Source organism: Dama dama, chromosome 9 (assembly GCF_033118175.1).
Source record: "Dama dama isolate Ldn47 chromosome 9, ASM3311817v1, whole genome shotgun sequence".
NCBI classification, from domain to species: domain Eukaryota; kingdom Metazoa; phylum Chordata; class Mammalia; order Artiodactyla; family Cervidae; genus Dama; species Dama dama.
In genome coordinates this window covers 70,740,636-70,756,677 of record NC_083689.1, presented here as the reverse complement: position 1 = coordinate 70,756,677, position 16,042 = coordinate 70,740,636, and the positions used below count along the sequence as shown (strand labels likewise).

At 39.4% G+C, this 16,042-nt stretch overlaps 1 protein-coding gene across 1 annotated transcript in view; it reads left to right on the top strand.

Moving 5' to 3' along the window:
• The window catches only part of LOC133062604 (hepatitis A virus cellular receptor 1-like), a 37,244-nt gene that overhangs the window by 3,797 nt on the left and 17,405 nt on the right, over positions 1-16,042 (top strand). Inside the window, exons 2-4 of the mRNA XM_061151825.1 lie at positions 338-585; positions 10,905-10,959; positions 13,228-13,548. Of these exons, the coding sequence (XP_061007808.1) occupies positions 541-585; positions 10,905-10,959; positions 13,228-13,548 (421 nt within the window). The 5' untranslated portion in view covers positions 338-540. The remainder of the gene's footprint in view (positions 1-337; positions 586-10,904; positions 10,960-13,227; positions 13,549-16,042) is intronic.

Here is a 16,042-nt window from a genome sequence, read left to right as displayed (position 1 = left end):
TTGGCTCTGTGATTGGGAAACTAAAATCCCAGGAGGCAGGCAAGGGGAACAAACAAACAAACAGAAGCTGTGTGAGTTAGAGTCAATACATCCCTTTGCTGAGTCGCTCCTTATCTGTTCAGTTCAGTCACTCAGTCCTGTCTGACTCTTTGCGACCTTGTGAATCGCAGCACGCCAGGCCTCCATGTCTATCACCAACTCCCGGAGTTTATTCAAACTCACGTCCATCAGTCAGTGATGCCATCCAGCCATCTCATCCTCTGATGTCCCCTTTTCCTCCTGCCCCAGTCCCTCGTAGCATCAGGGTCTTTTCTAATGAGTTAACTCTTCTCATCAGGTGGCCAAAGTATTGGAGTTTCAACTTCAACATCAGTCCTTTCAATGAACACCCAGGACGGATATCCTTTAGGATGGACTGGTTGGATATCCTTGCACTCCAAGGGACTCTCAAAAGTCTTCTCCAACACCACAGTTTAAAAGCATCAATTCTTCGGTGCTCAGCTTTCTTCACCGTCCAACGCTCACATCCATACATTAGCAATGGAAAAAACCATACCCTTGACTAGATGGACCTTTGTTGACAAGGTAATGTCTCTGCTTTTTAATATGCTATCTAGGTTGGTCATAACTTTCCTTTCAAGGAGTAAGTGTCTTTTAATTTCACAGCTGCAATCACCATCTACAGTGATTTTGGAGCCCCCAAAATAAAGTCAGCCACTGTTTCCACTGTCTCCCCATCTATTTCCCATGAAGTGATGGGACCATATGCCACGATCTTCATTTTCTGAATGTTGAGCTTTAAGCCAACTTTTTCACTCTCCTCTTTTGCTTTCATCAAGAGGCTTTTTAGTTCCTCTTCACTTTCTGCCATAATGGTGGTGTCATCTGCATATATGAGGTTATTGATATTTCTCCTAGCAATCTTGATTCCAGCTTGTGCTTCTTCCAGTCCAGCGTTTCTCATGATGTACTCTGCATATAAGTTAAATAAGCAGGGTGACATTATACAGCCTTGACATACTCCTTTTCCTATTTGGAACCAGTCTGTTGTTCCATATCCATGTCCAGTTCTAACTGTTGCTTCCTGATCTGCATACAGGTTTCTCAAGAGGCAGGTCAGTTGGTCTCGTATTCCCATCTCTTTCAGAATTTTACACAGTTTATTGTGATCCACACAGTCAAAGACCCTGGCATAGTCAATAAAGCAGAAATAGATGTTTTTCTGGAATTCTCTTACTTTTTCAATGATCCAGTGGATGTTGGCAATTTGATCTCTGGTTTCTCAGCCTTTTCCAAAACCAGGTTGAACATCTGAAAGTCCACAGTTCACATATTGCTAAAGCTTGGCTTGGAGAATTTTGAGCATTACTTTTCTAGCCTGTGAGATGAGTTCAATTGTGCGGTAGTTTGAGTATTCTTTGGGATTGCCTTATCCGTTAGATGGGTGTTACATAAAATCAAGGAAATGGGAATAGGGGAATGTGTATCTCTGTGAATAATTTTGTTCATCAATGTCTGTGGTTTGTAAAGTTAAAATATTTGTAAATTGTAAAGGAGAAGTCTAATATTTGCTTCAGACTTTTGCAGGTTTGATAGTATTCTTGTATGTGTTAGAAACTTGATCTTGCAAAGATTAGCAAGGACAAGTTTTGGCTTGGAGTTTTTTTAGGATTGGGATAGAAGGAAGGGTGTGGCTAGCTTGGGAAGTCTTCTTTGGGCAGCTTTTAGAGTTTCAACTTTGGTTAGGAAACCCCTGAATGCTCTAAAATGGGGAAGATAAATGATGGGATTATTTAAATACTGGAGTGCGGGGAGCGGCCTGAACCAAAAGGCTGGCTCTGGGAGCTGCCTTGATCCTCAAGGGTCTGTTCGCAGACATAGCTCTCTGTTCCACCACCCCTCTCTGGAATTTATTATCCAAGTTAAATCTTAACAGAACATTAAACATTTCATTAAACAGGCCCTCTTAGACAGTACTAAAGCCATTCAAGCTTTGAACGAAGAACAGATTCAGATGAGGAAGGCAGTAATTCAAATTAGGATGGCATTAGACATACTCACAGCAGCCCAAGCAGGGACTTTGGCGAATGGTGTGCACATCCCTGACCTGTCTGAAGATGTATCTGCTGCCTTGGAGGATATGCAAAATCAAGTGAAAGCCATGTCTAATGAACTGTTGTTATAGTAATCTTGATCATACTGCTTTGTGGGCCCTGCTTCCTACAATGCCTCGTGAATTTTGTAACCCAGAGCTTGATAGCATTCTCTTATGTGGGTGGCAGGAGGGCTAAGGTACAATATATCTCAATAAATGATGCTCATTATGGAAACTAAGAGCATCAAGAGGGGGGAATGAAGAAGGAATTCATAGGGCCTGGACCCCATCTCAGGCCTGTCTGTGCTGATCATGTGCGGCCACCTCTCCAGTGGACTCTGAACTCTGTGCTTAGAGCCTGTGGGAATGACAATGGAAGGATAAGACCCCCCTCTGGGCAGGGGAATCTTGAAGAAGAGAAAACAGACACTAATCACCCCTGCCTCCGGACACTATCTATCAGAATGTAAGCACAGGCTTATCAGTTATTAACTATTTGGAATGTAACTGCGGGCTTATTGATTATTGACTGTTTGAACACATAACACGTGAATGATGGGGTTATTGTAGTTGTATTTACCCTTCCTTTGTTTATGTAAGTCTTAAGGGAATTGGGGTAGTGGGTTTGGACGCGTACACATGGGGTATAAAAGATTTTCACAAATGCTGGTCGGGGTCCTTGGCTAAGAGGAGACTCTGCCTTGGGCCCACCGGTGTAATAAACTGCACTCCACTAAAAAAAAAAACAAAACAAAACAGAACATTAGCAAGCCTTGAATGCACACATGACACAGATGGATAAGCCTTTCACGACCACCCTTAAGATAAACGGGATGACCTTCTTATCCCTTGACGTTATCAGAGAGTTCTGGTGATTGTTATCTCAAAGTGATGTTTATGGAAAAATATTTTCTCTTCTTAAGATTCTCTTCTTGGTTTAGTATAAATGTAACCTTGAGAAATAAAGAATCATCGCTGACTGCAGCGATCCTCTCGACCCCATCTGTTCTGTGTCTTTATTTCTTAGCCTAAAGGAACGCGTCATGTTGCTCGCTGAAATCTTCCGGCTGGCCCCGCACTGGAGAAGATTTAAAAAATAGCTATCCTCTGATGTGGGTTCTTCCTCATAGTTGGCAATTGCAGATAGCTGGAGAGTATTGGCCTCCTGGGCTGGTCTTGCTTTCATGACCTCTTGCTTTCCAGAGGCACCTTAGCACTTCCAAATGGTCATGTTTGAGTCCCTTATCCATTTGCTCTTGAAGATGTGCTATCCCCAGTCATGTCAAAGTAGAATCCCCTAATTGGACAGTGAATTCTGTCCCTCTATTGCTCCATGCATTTTTTCCTTGCCCAAATCAATTCTTCCACTCATTCATCTCCAGATCATACAAGCATGCTGTTATTTTTATCATCTTTCTCTTAACCCTACTTCCAAACTTCCCCTTCCTTTTATTTTTTGTCACAAAATTCCTTGAAAGAGTTCCCTGGCTTCAATTTTTAGTTCTCTTTTGACTTTCCCTTTCCTTGTAAGCGCTTTTCCTGAGATGTAACATAGATTGTGAAAGTGAACAGTCATTCAGCTATTCTATGTGTGTGATGGTGCCTCTTCCACCTCCACCTTTTGCACAAGGTCCCAGGCCCTAGTCTCTAAGCCAAGGACACTCCCTGAGCATCAACTCTGGTTCATGGCTTTAAAATCCCATATCTATGCTGATGTCTCTCAAATAAGTATTTTCAGCCCAGATCGTCTCTCCTGAACAGTTTTCACTTGGGTGTCTGAGAAATCTCAAACACAACATGTCTGAAGTCCACAATATTTCCTCCCAACTGTTACACACAGCTACCCCATCTCATTTGGTGGCACCTCCAGGCTTTCCAGTTGCTCAGGCCACATCGCTTGGAGTCATTTTTAGGCTGTTACTCCACACTCTGCAGGAAGCCCTGCTGGTCCTGTGTTGAAACAACCAGGGCCTGAGCTGCTCTCCCTCCTCTCCTCTGTTAAAGACATATAATCATACGTCTTGGTTTTATGGAAGGGTTGATTTTTAGCAAGTAGTTCAGGACACAGCATGTGTGAAGGCTCATCAACAGGAGGGAGCTTGTGTTCAAGTAGGTCAAGGAAGCTCTAAGACTTGGGCCTCCTCCAACCAAGGCCTTCTTCAGACTGAAGCACCCCCAGACAGAAATATTGCAGTAGCTTCCAGATAGTTCCTCACGCTTCTCACCATAGTGGCCGCTGCATTCCTTCTCAAAGGTGAGTCTGATCCTCTCATTCTCTGTGCCTGCACTGGGGCTTCATTTCCTGTGGAGTAAGCAGCTGGAAATTCATGTTTGCTGCCTGAGCCTTATCCCTCAACTGGTCATGTATCTTCAAGGGGTCACAAAGTTGATTCTAGAGTAGCAACTGTTGAATAGCTCAAATTGAAAAACTCCATTGTGCTGTTTGGGAGCCTTGAGAACATCGTGGGGGCTCCCGTGGTAGACAGCTTGTCAGAAAATTCAGTCTTATGGGATTGTACACTCACTGCACATCACAGAGCCTTGTCCACATTAATTAGTGAATGTAGACATCATTTTGCAGAGAAACTAAAGATTCAGGACTATTAATAAATACATTTGGTGCCATATTGCAACATTTTCTCTAAGAAAACACACGTATTTTAGAAATTATGTTGTTTAGTCACTAAGTCTAGTCCAACTCTTTGTGACCCCATGACATCAGGACACCATGCTTCCCTGTCCTTCACTATCTCCCAGAGTTTGCTAAAATTCATGTCCATTGAGTTGGTGATGCAATCTAACCATCTCATCCTCTGCTGTCTTCTTCTCCTTCTGTCTTCAATCTTTCCCAGCATCAGGATCTTTCCAGTGAGTCAGCTCTTTGCATCAGGTGGTCAAAGTATTGGATATTCAGCTTCAGCATCAGTCCTTCAATGAATATTCAGGGTTGATTTCCCTTAGGTTTGACTGGTTTGTACTTCCTGCAGTCCAGGGGACTCTCCAGAGTCTTTTCCAGTACCACCATGTGAAAGCATCAGTTCTTCAGTGTTCAGCCTTCTTTATGGTCCAACTCTCACATGACTACTGGTAAAACCTCAGCTTTCACTATATGGACCTTTGACAGCAAAGGGATGTCTCTGCTTTTCGATACACTGTCTAGACTGGTCATAGCTTTTCTTCCAAAGAGCAAGTGTCTTTTAATTTCATGGCTGCAGTCACCATCCACAATGATTTTGGTACTCATAAAGAAAATCTGTCACTGCTTCTACTTTGCCCCCTTCTATTTGCCATAAAGTCCCCATAAAGGGGACTGGATGCCAGGATCTTCAGTTCAGTCTCTCAGTTCTGCCCGACTCTTTGCAACCCAATGGACTGTAGTATACCAGACTTCCCTGTCCATCACCAACTCCCAAAGCTTGCTCAAACACATGTCCATCGAGTCTGTGATGCCATCCAACCATCTCATCCCGTGTTGTCCCCTTCTCCTCCAGTCCTCAATCTTTCCCAGCATCAGAGCCATTTCTAACGAGTCAGTTCTTCACATCAGGTGGTGAAAGTATTGGAGCTTCAGCTTCAGCATGAGTCCTTCGATTGAATATTCAGGACTGATTTCCTTTAGGATTGACTGGTTGGATCTCCTTGGAGTTCAAAGGACTCTCGAAGGTCTTCTCCAACACTACAGTTCAAAAGCATCAGTTCTTTGGTGGTCAACTTTCTTTATGGTCCAACTCTCACATCTATACATGACTACTGGAAAAACCATAGTTTCGACTAGATGGACGTTTTTTGGCAAAGTAATGTCTCTGTTTTTTAATATGCTGTCTAGGTTGGTTATAGCTTTTCTTTTGAGGATCAAGTGTCTTGTAATTTCATGGCTGCAGTCACCATCTGCAATGATTTTGGAGCCTAAGAAAATAAAGTTTGTCACTGTTTCCATTGTTTCCCCAACTATTTGCCATCAAGTGATTGGACCAGATGCCATGATCTTCATTTTTCGAACACTGAGTTTTAAGCTGGTTTTTTCACTCTCCTCTTTCACTTTCATCAAGAGGCTCTTTAGTTTCTCTTTGCTTTCTGCCATGAGGGTGATGTCATCTGCATATCTGAGGTTATTGATATTTCTCCTGGCAATCTTGATTCCAGCTTGTGCTTTATCAAGCCCATCATTTCACATGATGTACTCTGCATGTAAGTTAAATGAGCAGGGTGACAATATACAGCCTTGATGTACTCCTTTCCCAATTTTGAACGATCTTAGTTTTTTCATGTTGAGTTTTTATAAATAGTATTTCAGGTTTGCCAATCTATGGGATGCTAAAGTAAAAGACAGTATGTAATTTCTTGCTTCTCAGTTTTCACTAGAAATTAAGGTTTTTGAAAGTGGATAATTCAGGACTTCTCTGGTGGTTCAGTGTTTAAGACTCTGCTTTCAATGCAGGGGCCTGGGTTTGATCCCAGGTCAGGGAACTAGACCCCATGTGGCCCAACTAGGAGCTTGCATGCTGCAACTAAAGATCCTGCATGCCCCAATGAAGACCCAGTGCAGTCAGATAAATAAATATTTTTAAAAATTTGATAATTCTAACTAATTAGACTATAAAGTTAATATGGAAAACATCTTTGTATGCAAGTAAGAAGATATATAAAATAAAAATGCATTTTATTAAGAAAAAAGAAAATAATTTTGTTCTAATGCTAGTTATTTCTAAATAAGAAAGGAGAGACAGATTATTATAAGTATAGAAAAGTGTAGGTTTGAGAGGAAAAAAGAAACTTTAGAAAGGATTTTATGTTTGGGCAGAACTAAGGTTAGAGTTAATTTAATTGGGGAAATGAATTTCAGTATTAAAGGTAAAGTGATACAAAACCTGAATTTGGTTTCTCTCTATTAAGAGGGGAGAGTTTTCTTAAGAATATTGATCTGCTTTTTGTAACAGATTGTTAATTTTCTTTGTACTTTAAGTAATGTTTTTTTTATAACTTTCTGTATTTGCCTTTGAAATATTTTATTTTTTCTTGGTTAAGTGAATAAGTATTGTTTCACAGTGATCTCTGATGCCATCTGATGAAGTGCTTCTTTAAAGCCTTTTGATATTTTTGGCAAACTTGCCAGAGATCAAATTGTACTTGAAGTTCATTTGACCTTTAGCCTTTAGCTTACTTTGAGATTTTCCAGAAGGTCCTGAAATACCTAAGGGAATTGTTTTCTCTCTTTATTAAAGATTAAAATATTAAACTAACTAGGCTTATATGGTATGTTAAATTGCATGGGAAGCATTTCAAATGGATGGTGATAAACCTCCTTAGGCTATATTGTCCAGGGAAATGTTTTATATACTCTAGAAATTTTTGGAATTCCTAAGAATCTGGTATGTCATAGTAAAATGTTATTAGTCTTAATTCTGATTATTATCTTAAAATGTTCTGTCACAGGAGTAAAATAGTTTGTCAATTGCATCACAATCGGATCTTTAACCATGTCTTTAAAAATCTTTGTTGTTCACAGACAGTTATTGTTTGATCCTCATGCCTTTGCATCATTTTCATTGATTTTTGTTTCATTTCATTTTGCTTCATTTTCAAGAAAATTCACAGAAAGGATGTTTTACAAGAGCAGGCTTTTAAAAGCTTTATAAAACTGTTAACAAAAATCAAGAATTAGTTACGTAGGACTGAGTGAACTGAAGAACATGGTTATAGATTTTATGGTTTTTCTGGTCTGAAATATTACTGCTTTTTAATCTGTTTTCCAGATATAAGGAAACCTTTCCCCTTAAACTAATTATGATTTACAGCAATTTGGTTAGTGATATCTTTGTAAGCAAAATTGAAACATTTTTACCTGATCCCTCCAAAATTGTAAACCCTTAGGTTGCTAGCAGACTTATCAAGTAAATAAGAAAGTCCACCTCTGGAGAGTTGTAGGAATCTGAAGACACTCTGGAACACTGAGAAGAGAGAAATTAATCCAGATTTATAGGTATCACAGGTGGAATCTAATGGCATGTCTTTGGGGTGACTTTTCTTGCCTTGAGAAAGAAGCTTTTAAAAAATTCAATCTGAGATTCTTCAAAAAAGTTTCACCTAAACCAATTTTAAAAAGGATTGTATGATCAATTATACTTATATAAGTAATCAGGCCAAGTTTACTGAAAGCAGACTTATTTTTGCAAACAAATTACTCTTAATTTGCCTATATTTGATACATGTCAGCATAATTTTAGAGAGAAAAATTACATATATGGATATTAAATTCTAGTATTGTTAATTTAGGTCTGTATTTACTGCCCAAGACTCACTTCTGAGATACCCCTGTTGTTAGATTACATTATTATAAAGTTTAATTGAATTATTAAAAGGACACTCTTCATTTGTTTCTGAAACTTATCACTGTAATTTATCTTTGGATGAATATCAGATGCCCCATGAGCTATAACAGGAAAATTTTGTATTTTGGAAAGGCATCATTTAAAGGACTGTCTTCAACCTTGATCAAAGGACACTTGTCAGATATTCTTGAGTAACTCGTGCACAGAACAAAAGAAAGAAATTGGACTTGTGCACAGAACAAGCGAAATACAAATCCGAAAGTATTTTCCACTTACAGAGTTCTTGCCCTTGAGCCCTTAGACTCACCTTAAAGCAAAGTTGAAACAGAGGAGAAACTACACTCACACCACGACAAAGAGAAGGCAACATCAGAATTGGACAGCTATCCCTAGATTTCTGATCTGACCTATATGATTAGTTACAGTGTTTTCAGCATAATAGTTACATTAGATAATAATGTCATATTATATAATTATAGAAATATGGATATAATTATATATTATAATTATTCTTGATAATTTCTTGTACCTTTTCATAAATGCATGTTTTTTTTATCATGGTGTAAGTCTTACAGAATTTAAAAATTAATCCAATTGTTAGGCTTATGATCAGTTACTTAATCTAGTACTTCTTGGTTACCTTGGTGGATTTCTCCTCTCCACAGGTCTAATTGGATGACCCTTAGGAAATTGATTCCAGAAGAAAGCTATAGTTCTGTTTGAGCAACTATTGATATTACTAGATAGGACTCCCTCACTTGGCCAATCAGTGGTGCTTTCTCTGACCATGGCTATAATATGAATTTTCTTTTAATGTTACTGAAGCTCAATAATAACAAACTAAATTTCAGTCAGCAAATATAACTTCCTGATTATTAGGGGGAACCCTCCTTCAGTTACAGGGTGGATTTAAATGACTCCCACCAGATTATTTAAATCATTTAAGCTTAAAAGCTGCCTTACATTGGGAATAGTTAAACTAAGGATAATCAACCTAATAACACTAGGGAATTAGGCTGGATGCCTTGTGAACAATACAAGTATTTCATTACCTTTAAGATAGTGATTTGTACAGGACAGATTGAGTCAGATGAGCTGGTAATATACTGGATCACACCTAATTGAAACTCTTGGCCTAAATATTTACTTATGACCCTTATTACTGCTACTAGCTATGTTACTTGCATTTGGCCTATTTTACAAGATTGTGATTTCTTGCATTACTAAATGTGTGACTAAGTCTCTGATAAAAATGATGACTAGGCAACTTGGATATATATATTTATTTAAGAGCTATACATGTGAACATTTATTTGTGAACTCAAGATTGTAATAGTGTAGCTCTACATACAGGAAGAAGCAACACGGGATTCTGCTTGGACCGAAACAGATTTGAAAGACGTGTGGTTCAAAGACTTTTGTCTACTCTTAGCAGTGCCTAGTCCAGTAATACCACACTGAAGATCATCAGAATACTGGCCTGACTGAGAAAAGGTATTCTCTGCACTATGGGATAGAGTGGCCATGAACTGCCTCCTAAATAACGGTTGAATTTATGACCATGAGGGGGCACTGGCAGCTAAGGAGTGTCTCTAGCCATCTGGTTCTGTAAGAATTAAGTCACTAGCCCCTGTAGTCGCTGATACTCCATATCCCCTGAAAGGAATTCAGTGCAGTGATCCAAAAAGAAGTCCTCTGTGCTCTGGGAAAACTGGTAAAACAAGCCTTCAGATAGTTAGATGTTTGCAGGAGAAAATTTTACGAATCCAAGTTTCATCTTCCTGTACTTAGAAAAATGCTAAAGGCATTAATTGAGGTATATGTTTCTTGTACCTAGTGGCAACCTTCTACTGAGATGTTTGGTTGTTCTCCTCCACAATCACATATAAGCTTATCTCTCCACCCCTCTTGGGCGTGGTTCCTCAGAGCGATCTGAGAGGCAGTCTCCTGAGCCATAAGTGAAACTCACAACTCTGAGTTCTTAGCTCAGTGGACATTTGATGGTTTGACTAAGGCTGGGGAGTAGCCATTGTGACCGCAAAGGAAGAAGTACCCTCCTCTCGCCAGAAAGCCAGGTGACTCACCTTCAAAGCTAAGGATAAGTGTAGCTTTGCCATGGGAAGTCTGGGCTGGCTCTGGTGTCCCCGCTGAGCCTTCCTCTCCTTTCCTTTGTGTTTGCTCCCTTGTCTCCTCTGTCAGCACCTAGAGTCAGCGTGGGCTCTGAGTGCAGGAGAGGAGCTGTGTGAGTAGGGATGTTTCAGAGGACAGCTGTGCCTGTCTGTTGGAAGGGGAAGAGCTCTGTCACCTGGAGCAGACAGAGAGCAGAAGCATTTGGAAGTGTGGTCTTGCTTCCAGCAGGCGGGCTTGTGGGATTCACCCTGTAAGGGTGAAAGGAGAAGCTGCCATCTGAGAATTAAGACTTGTTCTGATCCCATCTGATTGAGGGCCACACCAAGCAGTCTGCTTTCTCTTTCCTTCAGGCCAATAGCATCATGCATCCTTGGGTAGCCATCCTGGGCCTCCTACTCCTGCCAGGTAAGTGAGTAAGTGGATTGTGCTCTGGAACCCCAAGGATGTAGGGGGAGGTGAAGGGGGTATGTCGGTTTGGTGTAGGGGGTGTGTTGGTGTGGTGGAGGAAGGTAGATGTTAACACCTAGGGCTTTGTCAAAGGTAATGGGATCCACTAGTGAGCAAAGAACCAAGCTGAAAACTTAAGCCAAAGAAATTGCTTAATGCTGAGAATTTAAAAATCTATGGGTAGGTGAATAAGGCATGCTGCAGTACAGTACAGCTTATGTTGCCATTTGTGTTTAAATTAAAAAAAAGAGTAGGTAGATGGTTGTGTATGCATGAAATACTCAAGTGTATGTAAGCAAGCGTAACTGTGGTCGAGGGTGGGAAGATGAAATGGGGATAGGTGGGAAGTCATTTATTGTACCGTTTTGTACTTTTTGATTTTTTTAACCAAGTGTAATTGTTTCTTTTAAAAAGAAAATGTTTGAATTTCCCTGGATTTCCAGTGGTTAAAACTTTGTGTTTCCAACGCAGGAAGCACGAGTTCTATCCCTGGTGGGGGAACTAAGATCCCACATATGGTGCCATGTGGCCATATATTTTTTTTTAATCAGTAAAGAAAAAAATATAATATTTAATAAACAAAGATGTTTAATTTATCTCATATTTTAACATTCTATGAAATAGGGGAAATTTTTAGGAGTAAACATATCCTAAATTTAAAAAAAATCTCTAGAGGTAGGATATGAGGAAAAGTATATTTTTATTTTTATTTTTTTTTCAGTGGGTTTTGTCATACATTGATATGAATCAGCCATAGAGTTACACGTACTCCCCATTCCGATCCCCCCTCCCACCTCCCTCTCCACCCGATTCCTCTGGGTCTTCCCAGTGCACCAGGCCCGAGCGCTTGTCTCGTGCATCCCACCTGGGCTAGTGTATTCTGTAACAAACTAATCAGCATAAATTACCTTTATAATTCAAAAATGATATTAAGCAAAATTAAACATAATCAGAATTCTGGTAATAAAAAGTAGACTTATTTTATATAACAATGAGTGTTTTATTCCCAGATCAGTTCCCAGACTTACAGCCCAGTTCTAACTATGACTGGTTGTTGAATCTCAGATTTCTTTTAAGGACCACTCAGACTTCATTTGGCAATACAGTGTTTTAAACCACTACTGCAGGAGAGAGTTTTCCTGCCTGTTTGTGTTTAAGAGGTAAAGTTTACTATTTGAATGAGTATGTCCAATTTTTGGTTTCCCCTGGCTAACTGGACAGTGCTCCATTGCAGGACAGTCATCAACTCATGAGACGGGATCCCTGCTTGAATGTTTCTTAATTGATCCTAAATCCCATGCTGGGCTTCCCAGGTGGCTCAGTGGTAAAGAATCCACCTACCAATGCAGGAGATATGGGCTTGATCCCAGAGTTGGGAAGATCCCCTGGAGAAGGAAATGGCAACCCACTCCAGTATTCTTGCCTGGGAAATTCCATGAACAGAGCAGTCTGGCGGGCTACAGTCCATGGGGTGGCAAAGAGTCCAATACAACTTAGCAACTAAACAAAACCAACAAAGCCCATTATAAGCCTCAGTTCCTTCTGAGAGTATTATAAACCCTTTTTCTCTAAAAACTGATTTCTAAAGAATTTACTCGGCTTCTGCCTTCTAGCCAATGATGCTGTAAGTAGAATATTAGCTGTTTTTTTCTTTAACTTAGAGAAGATTTGTGAGGTGAAGTTTTTTGCATAGCCATTTAAAAAATTGCAATGAAATTGAAAATAAAAATTTTAGACACAATACAGTTTTTAAATCAGATTTCAACTGAGACAGTGATTGAATCTAGGGGAGAGGAAATACCACCTATATGTATTAACATTTAGTAAGCAGATACCTGCCAAACACAGGATGAAATGCACACACACTGATGCATTACTGGAGTGTTGTTTGTTTCACACCTTTTGGAGAGGAATTGGAATCATATTCACCAAAAGACTGAACATATTTCTGCCCTTTATCCTGATACTTTCTCTCATAAATCTGTCCTATTAGGAAGTAATCCTGAGTACAGAAAAATGTTTATATGATGCTTCATCCTTGGATATATCTGGTTAATATTAACACTGCTAAAGAATATGTTTACAAGAAAAATGCATATGTTAAATTCAAAAACTCAAAATATGGTTAGATAATTTCAAACCACATAAGCTATATAGAGAACAAACTGAAAATAAAATTAAAGTTAAAATTTTGAGATGCATGCTCTGGTGTCTCTTTATTTACAGATGGTGTAACCTCTTACCACCGAGTGACTAGAGTGGCGGGTCAGTCTGTCACTCTACCCTGCTACTATAATGGTGAAGTCACAAGCATGTGCTGGGGCCGAGGGGCATGTGCTTGGCTTGATTGCGGAACTAACATCATCTGGACTGATGGCTACAGAGTCACCTATCGGAGGGATGGACGTTACCAGCTAAATGGACATATTGGTGGAAGAGATGTGTCTTTGACCATAAACAATGCTTCCCTGTCTGACAGTGGCTTGTATTGTTGCCGAATTGAGAAAAGAGGGTGGTTCAATGACATAGAGTTGAGGGTAAATCCAGGTGAGCTTATCTTCCTACTTCTTTGATCACTTTCTGTGGGTTCCCAGAGATAAGAGTTTTCTGTCTGATATTAACTTTCTTTTCCTTTAGTAGGGAAAGAAAAGTTGCCTATGATCTTGTTTTCTAATAACTCTTCAACTGAATATCTTGTATTTGTGTAGGGTGAGATGTTAAGACTAACCTTGATTCAAGACCATAGGCTAGAGGATCTTCCCAGTCAGCAAACTGTCTCCTGAGCAGTGCTTCAGGAATAGTAGTTGGTTCATGAAAAAGCATTCACTGTTCCACACTGAGATATAGTGAGTATTTTTATGGAGCTGAGTTTCTTCTTCTTGAAAATCTGACCTTTTCTCTGAGCTCATTTCTTCAGAGATTTTTCAAATGTTCTTTCTTAAGATTTTAAGACTCAGAGAGAGTTTCACACATACAAAACAGGTAATATAAGGTCCTGTCAAATAGATGTATCATTTGGTTTTGACAATTGTCAATGTGATTTTGTGGCATATACATTGAAAGAGCCTGTATAGTTTCATCCCCTTCCTCTGCCCTTGGATTTTTTTGAAGCACAATTCACACTATATCATGGCTAAGCTGGTAAAGAATCAGCCTGCAATGCGGAAGCAATGGGTTCCATCCCTGAGTTGGGAAGATCCCCTAGAGAAGGGAATGGCTACCCACTGCAGTATTATGGCCTGGAGAATCCCATGAACTGTATAGTCCATGGAGTCACAAAGAGTTGCACCCAACTGTGTGACTTTCACTTTCACTCACATCATATCAGTAAATGGCTTGTTTAAAAATTAAAATCGCCCTATTGCCATATGAGAACATTTTCATCTCAATAACTGTTCAATTTTGGCTTTTAAGAATTTTGTGAAATGCAAAAGTCTTGGAAGTTTATGTTTTTCTATGTTGATGTAGACATTTTAATTTTTCTTACCACTTGGTGAAAGGAGCAGGTTCTATGGGTTTCCTGGTTCCTGGTGCTCTTTGATGGTTAAGTATTCTCCTACTAAAGTTTCTAATGAAAACAGAACCCAATATTCAGAGCCTTTATAAGGTAGGTCTCTTTTTTAATTTAAATGAACTTGATATTTCAGTTTCATAATTTTTCCTATCTTCATCAAGGACACTTAGGTTATTTGATGAAGGCAAGTAAAAGAAGGTCAATTCTGATGCAGAAAATAACTGACTCTGGGGAAACATCTTGGAGGCAATTTAAGAAAGCTGAAAGATGCTGGTGCTATACACCTGTGGCAGGAGGCTGTGTGTGGAGAAGAGATTATTTTTGGAGCTGTGAAACTATATGATTGGTCCTGAGGAATACTCTTTTTAAAGTGATAATGAAAGAAATTAGTAGGGGACATTTATAGTGCTTATAAATTCTTTAATAGATGAATATTTGCAAAGTCATTGCTCTGTCCAGTGGGAAATGGGTTCATAACTGAGCTAAAGTGACTCTCTGCCTCTAACCCAATACTTTACTTAAGTTTTCTTGCACTTTTCACAGAAAAAGCTTACTTTCAACCTCTCTTAGGGCTCTTCCTCAGCAGCTTTTCCTAGCCTTAGTTTCCTAGCTTCTTCCTTAGGAAATATTTACTCCTGAGCAAGGCACATTAGTGAAACAAGTTGATTAAATTTCCTCCTTGTTATACTCCTTTGATCAGGTTTTCTTCTTGCTTCTTCTTGTTTTTTTAGCTTTGATTTCAAACTGAAGGGAGAGCATTGAGACCGCACTGTTCTTCAAAATCTTCAACTACACTATTAGACCCAGGTCAGCAAACAGTAGCCATAGGACCAGATCAGATTATAAAATAAGCTCACCAACAGTTATTATTTTTTTTTCCTTGTAGTTTCTTCAGTCTTAGCTTTTCAAAAAAATTTTTAAAATTATTTTCATATATTTTTATTAGTTGGAGGCTAATTACTTTACAATATTGTAGTGGTTTTTGCCATACATTGACATGAATCAGCCATGGATTTACATGTGTTCCCCATCCCGAACCCCCCCTCCCGCCTCCCTCTCCATCCCATTCCTCTGGGTCTTTCCAGTGTACCAGCCCTGAGCACTTGTTTTATGCATCCAACCTGGGCTGGTGATCTGTTTCACTCTTGATAGTATACTTGTTTCAATGCTATTCTCTCAGAACATCCCACTCTCTCCTCCCACAGAGTCCCAAAGTCTGTTCTGTACATCTGTGTCTCTTTTTCTGTTTTGCATATAGGGTTATCGTTACCATCTTTTAAAATTCCATATATATGCGTTAGTATACTGTATTGGTCTTTATTTTCCGGCTTACTTCAGTCTGTATAATTAGCTCCAGTTTCATCCATCTCATTAGAACTGATTCAAATGAATTCTTTTTAATGGCTGAGTAATATTCCATAGTGTGTATGTACCATAGCTTCCTTATCCATTCGTTTGCTGATGGGCATCTAGGTTGCTTCCATGTCCTGGCTATTATAAACAGTGCTGCGATGAACATTGGGGTGC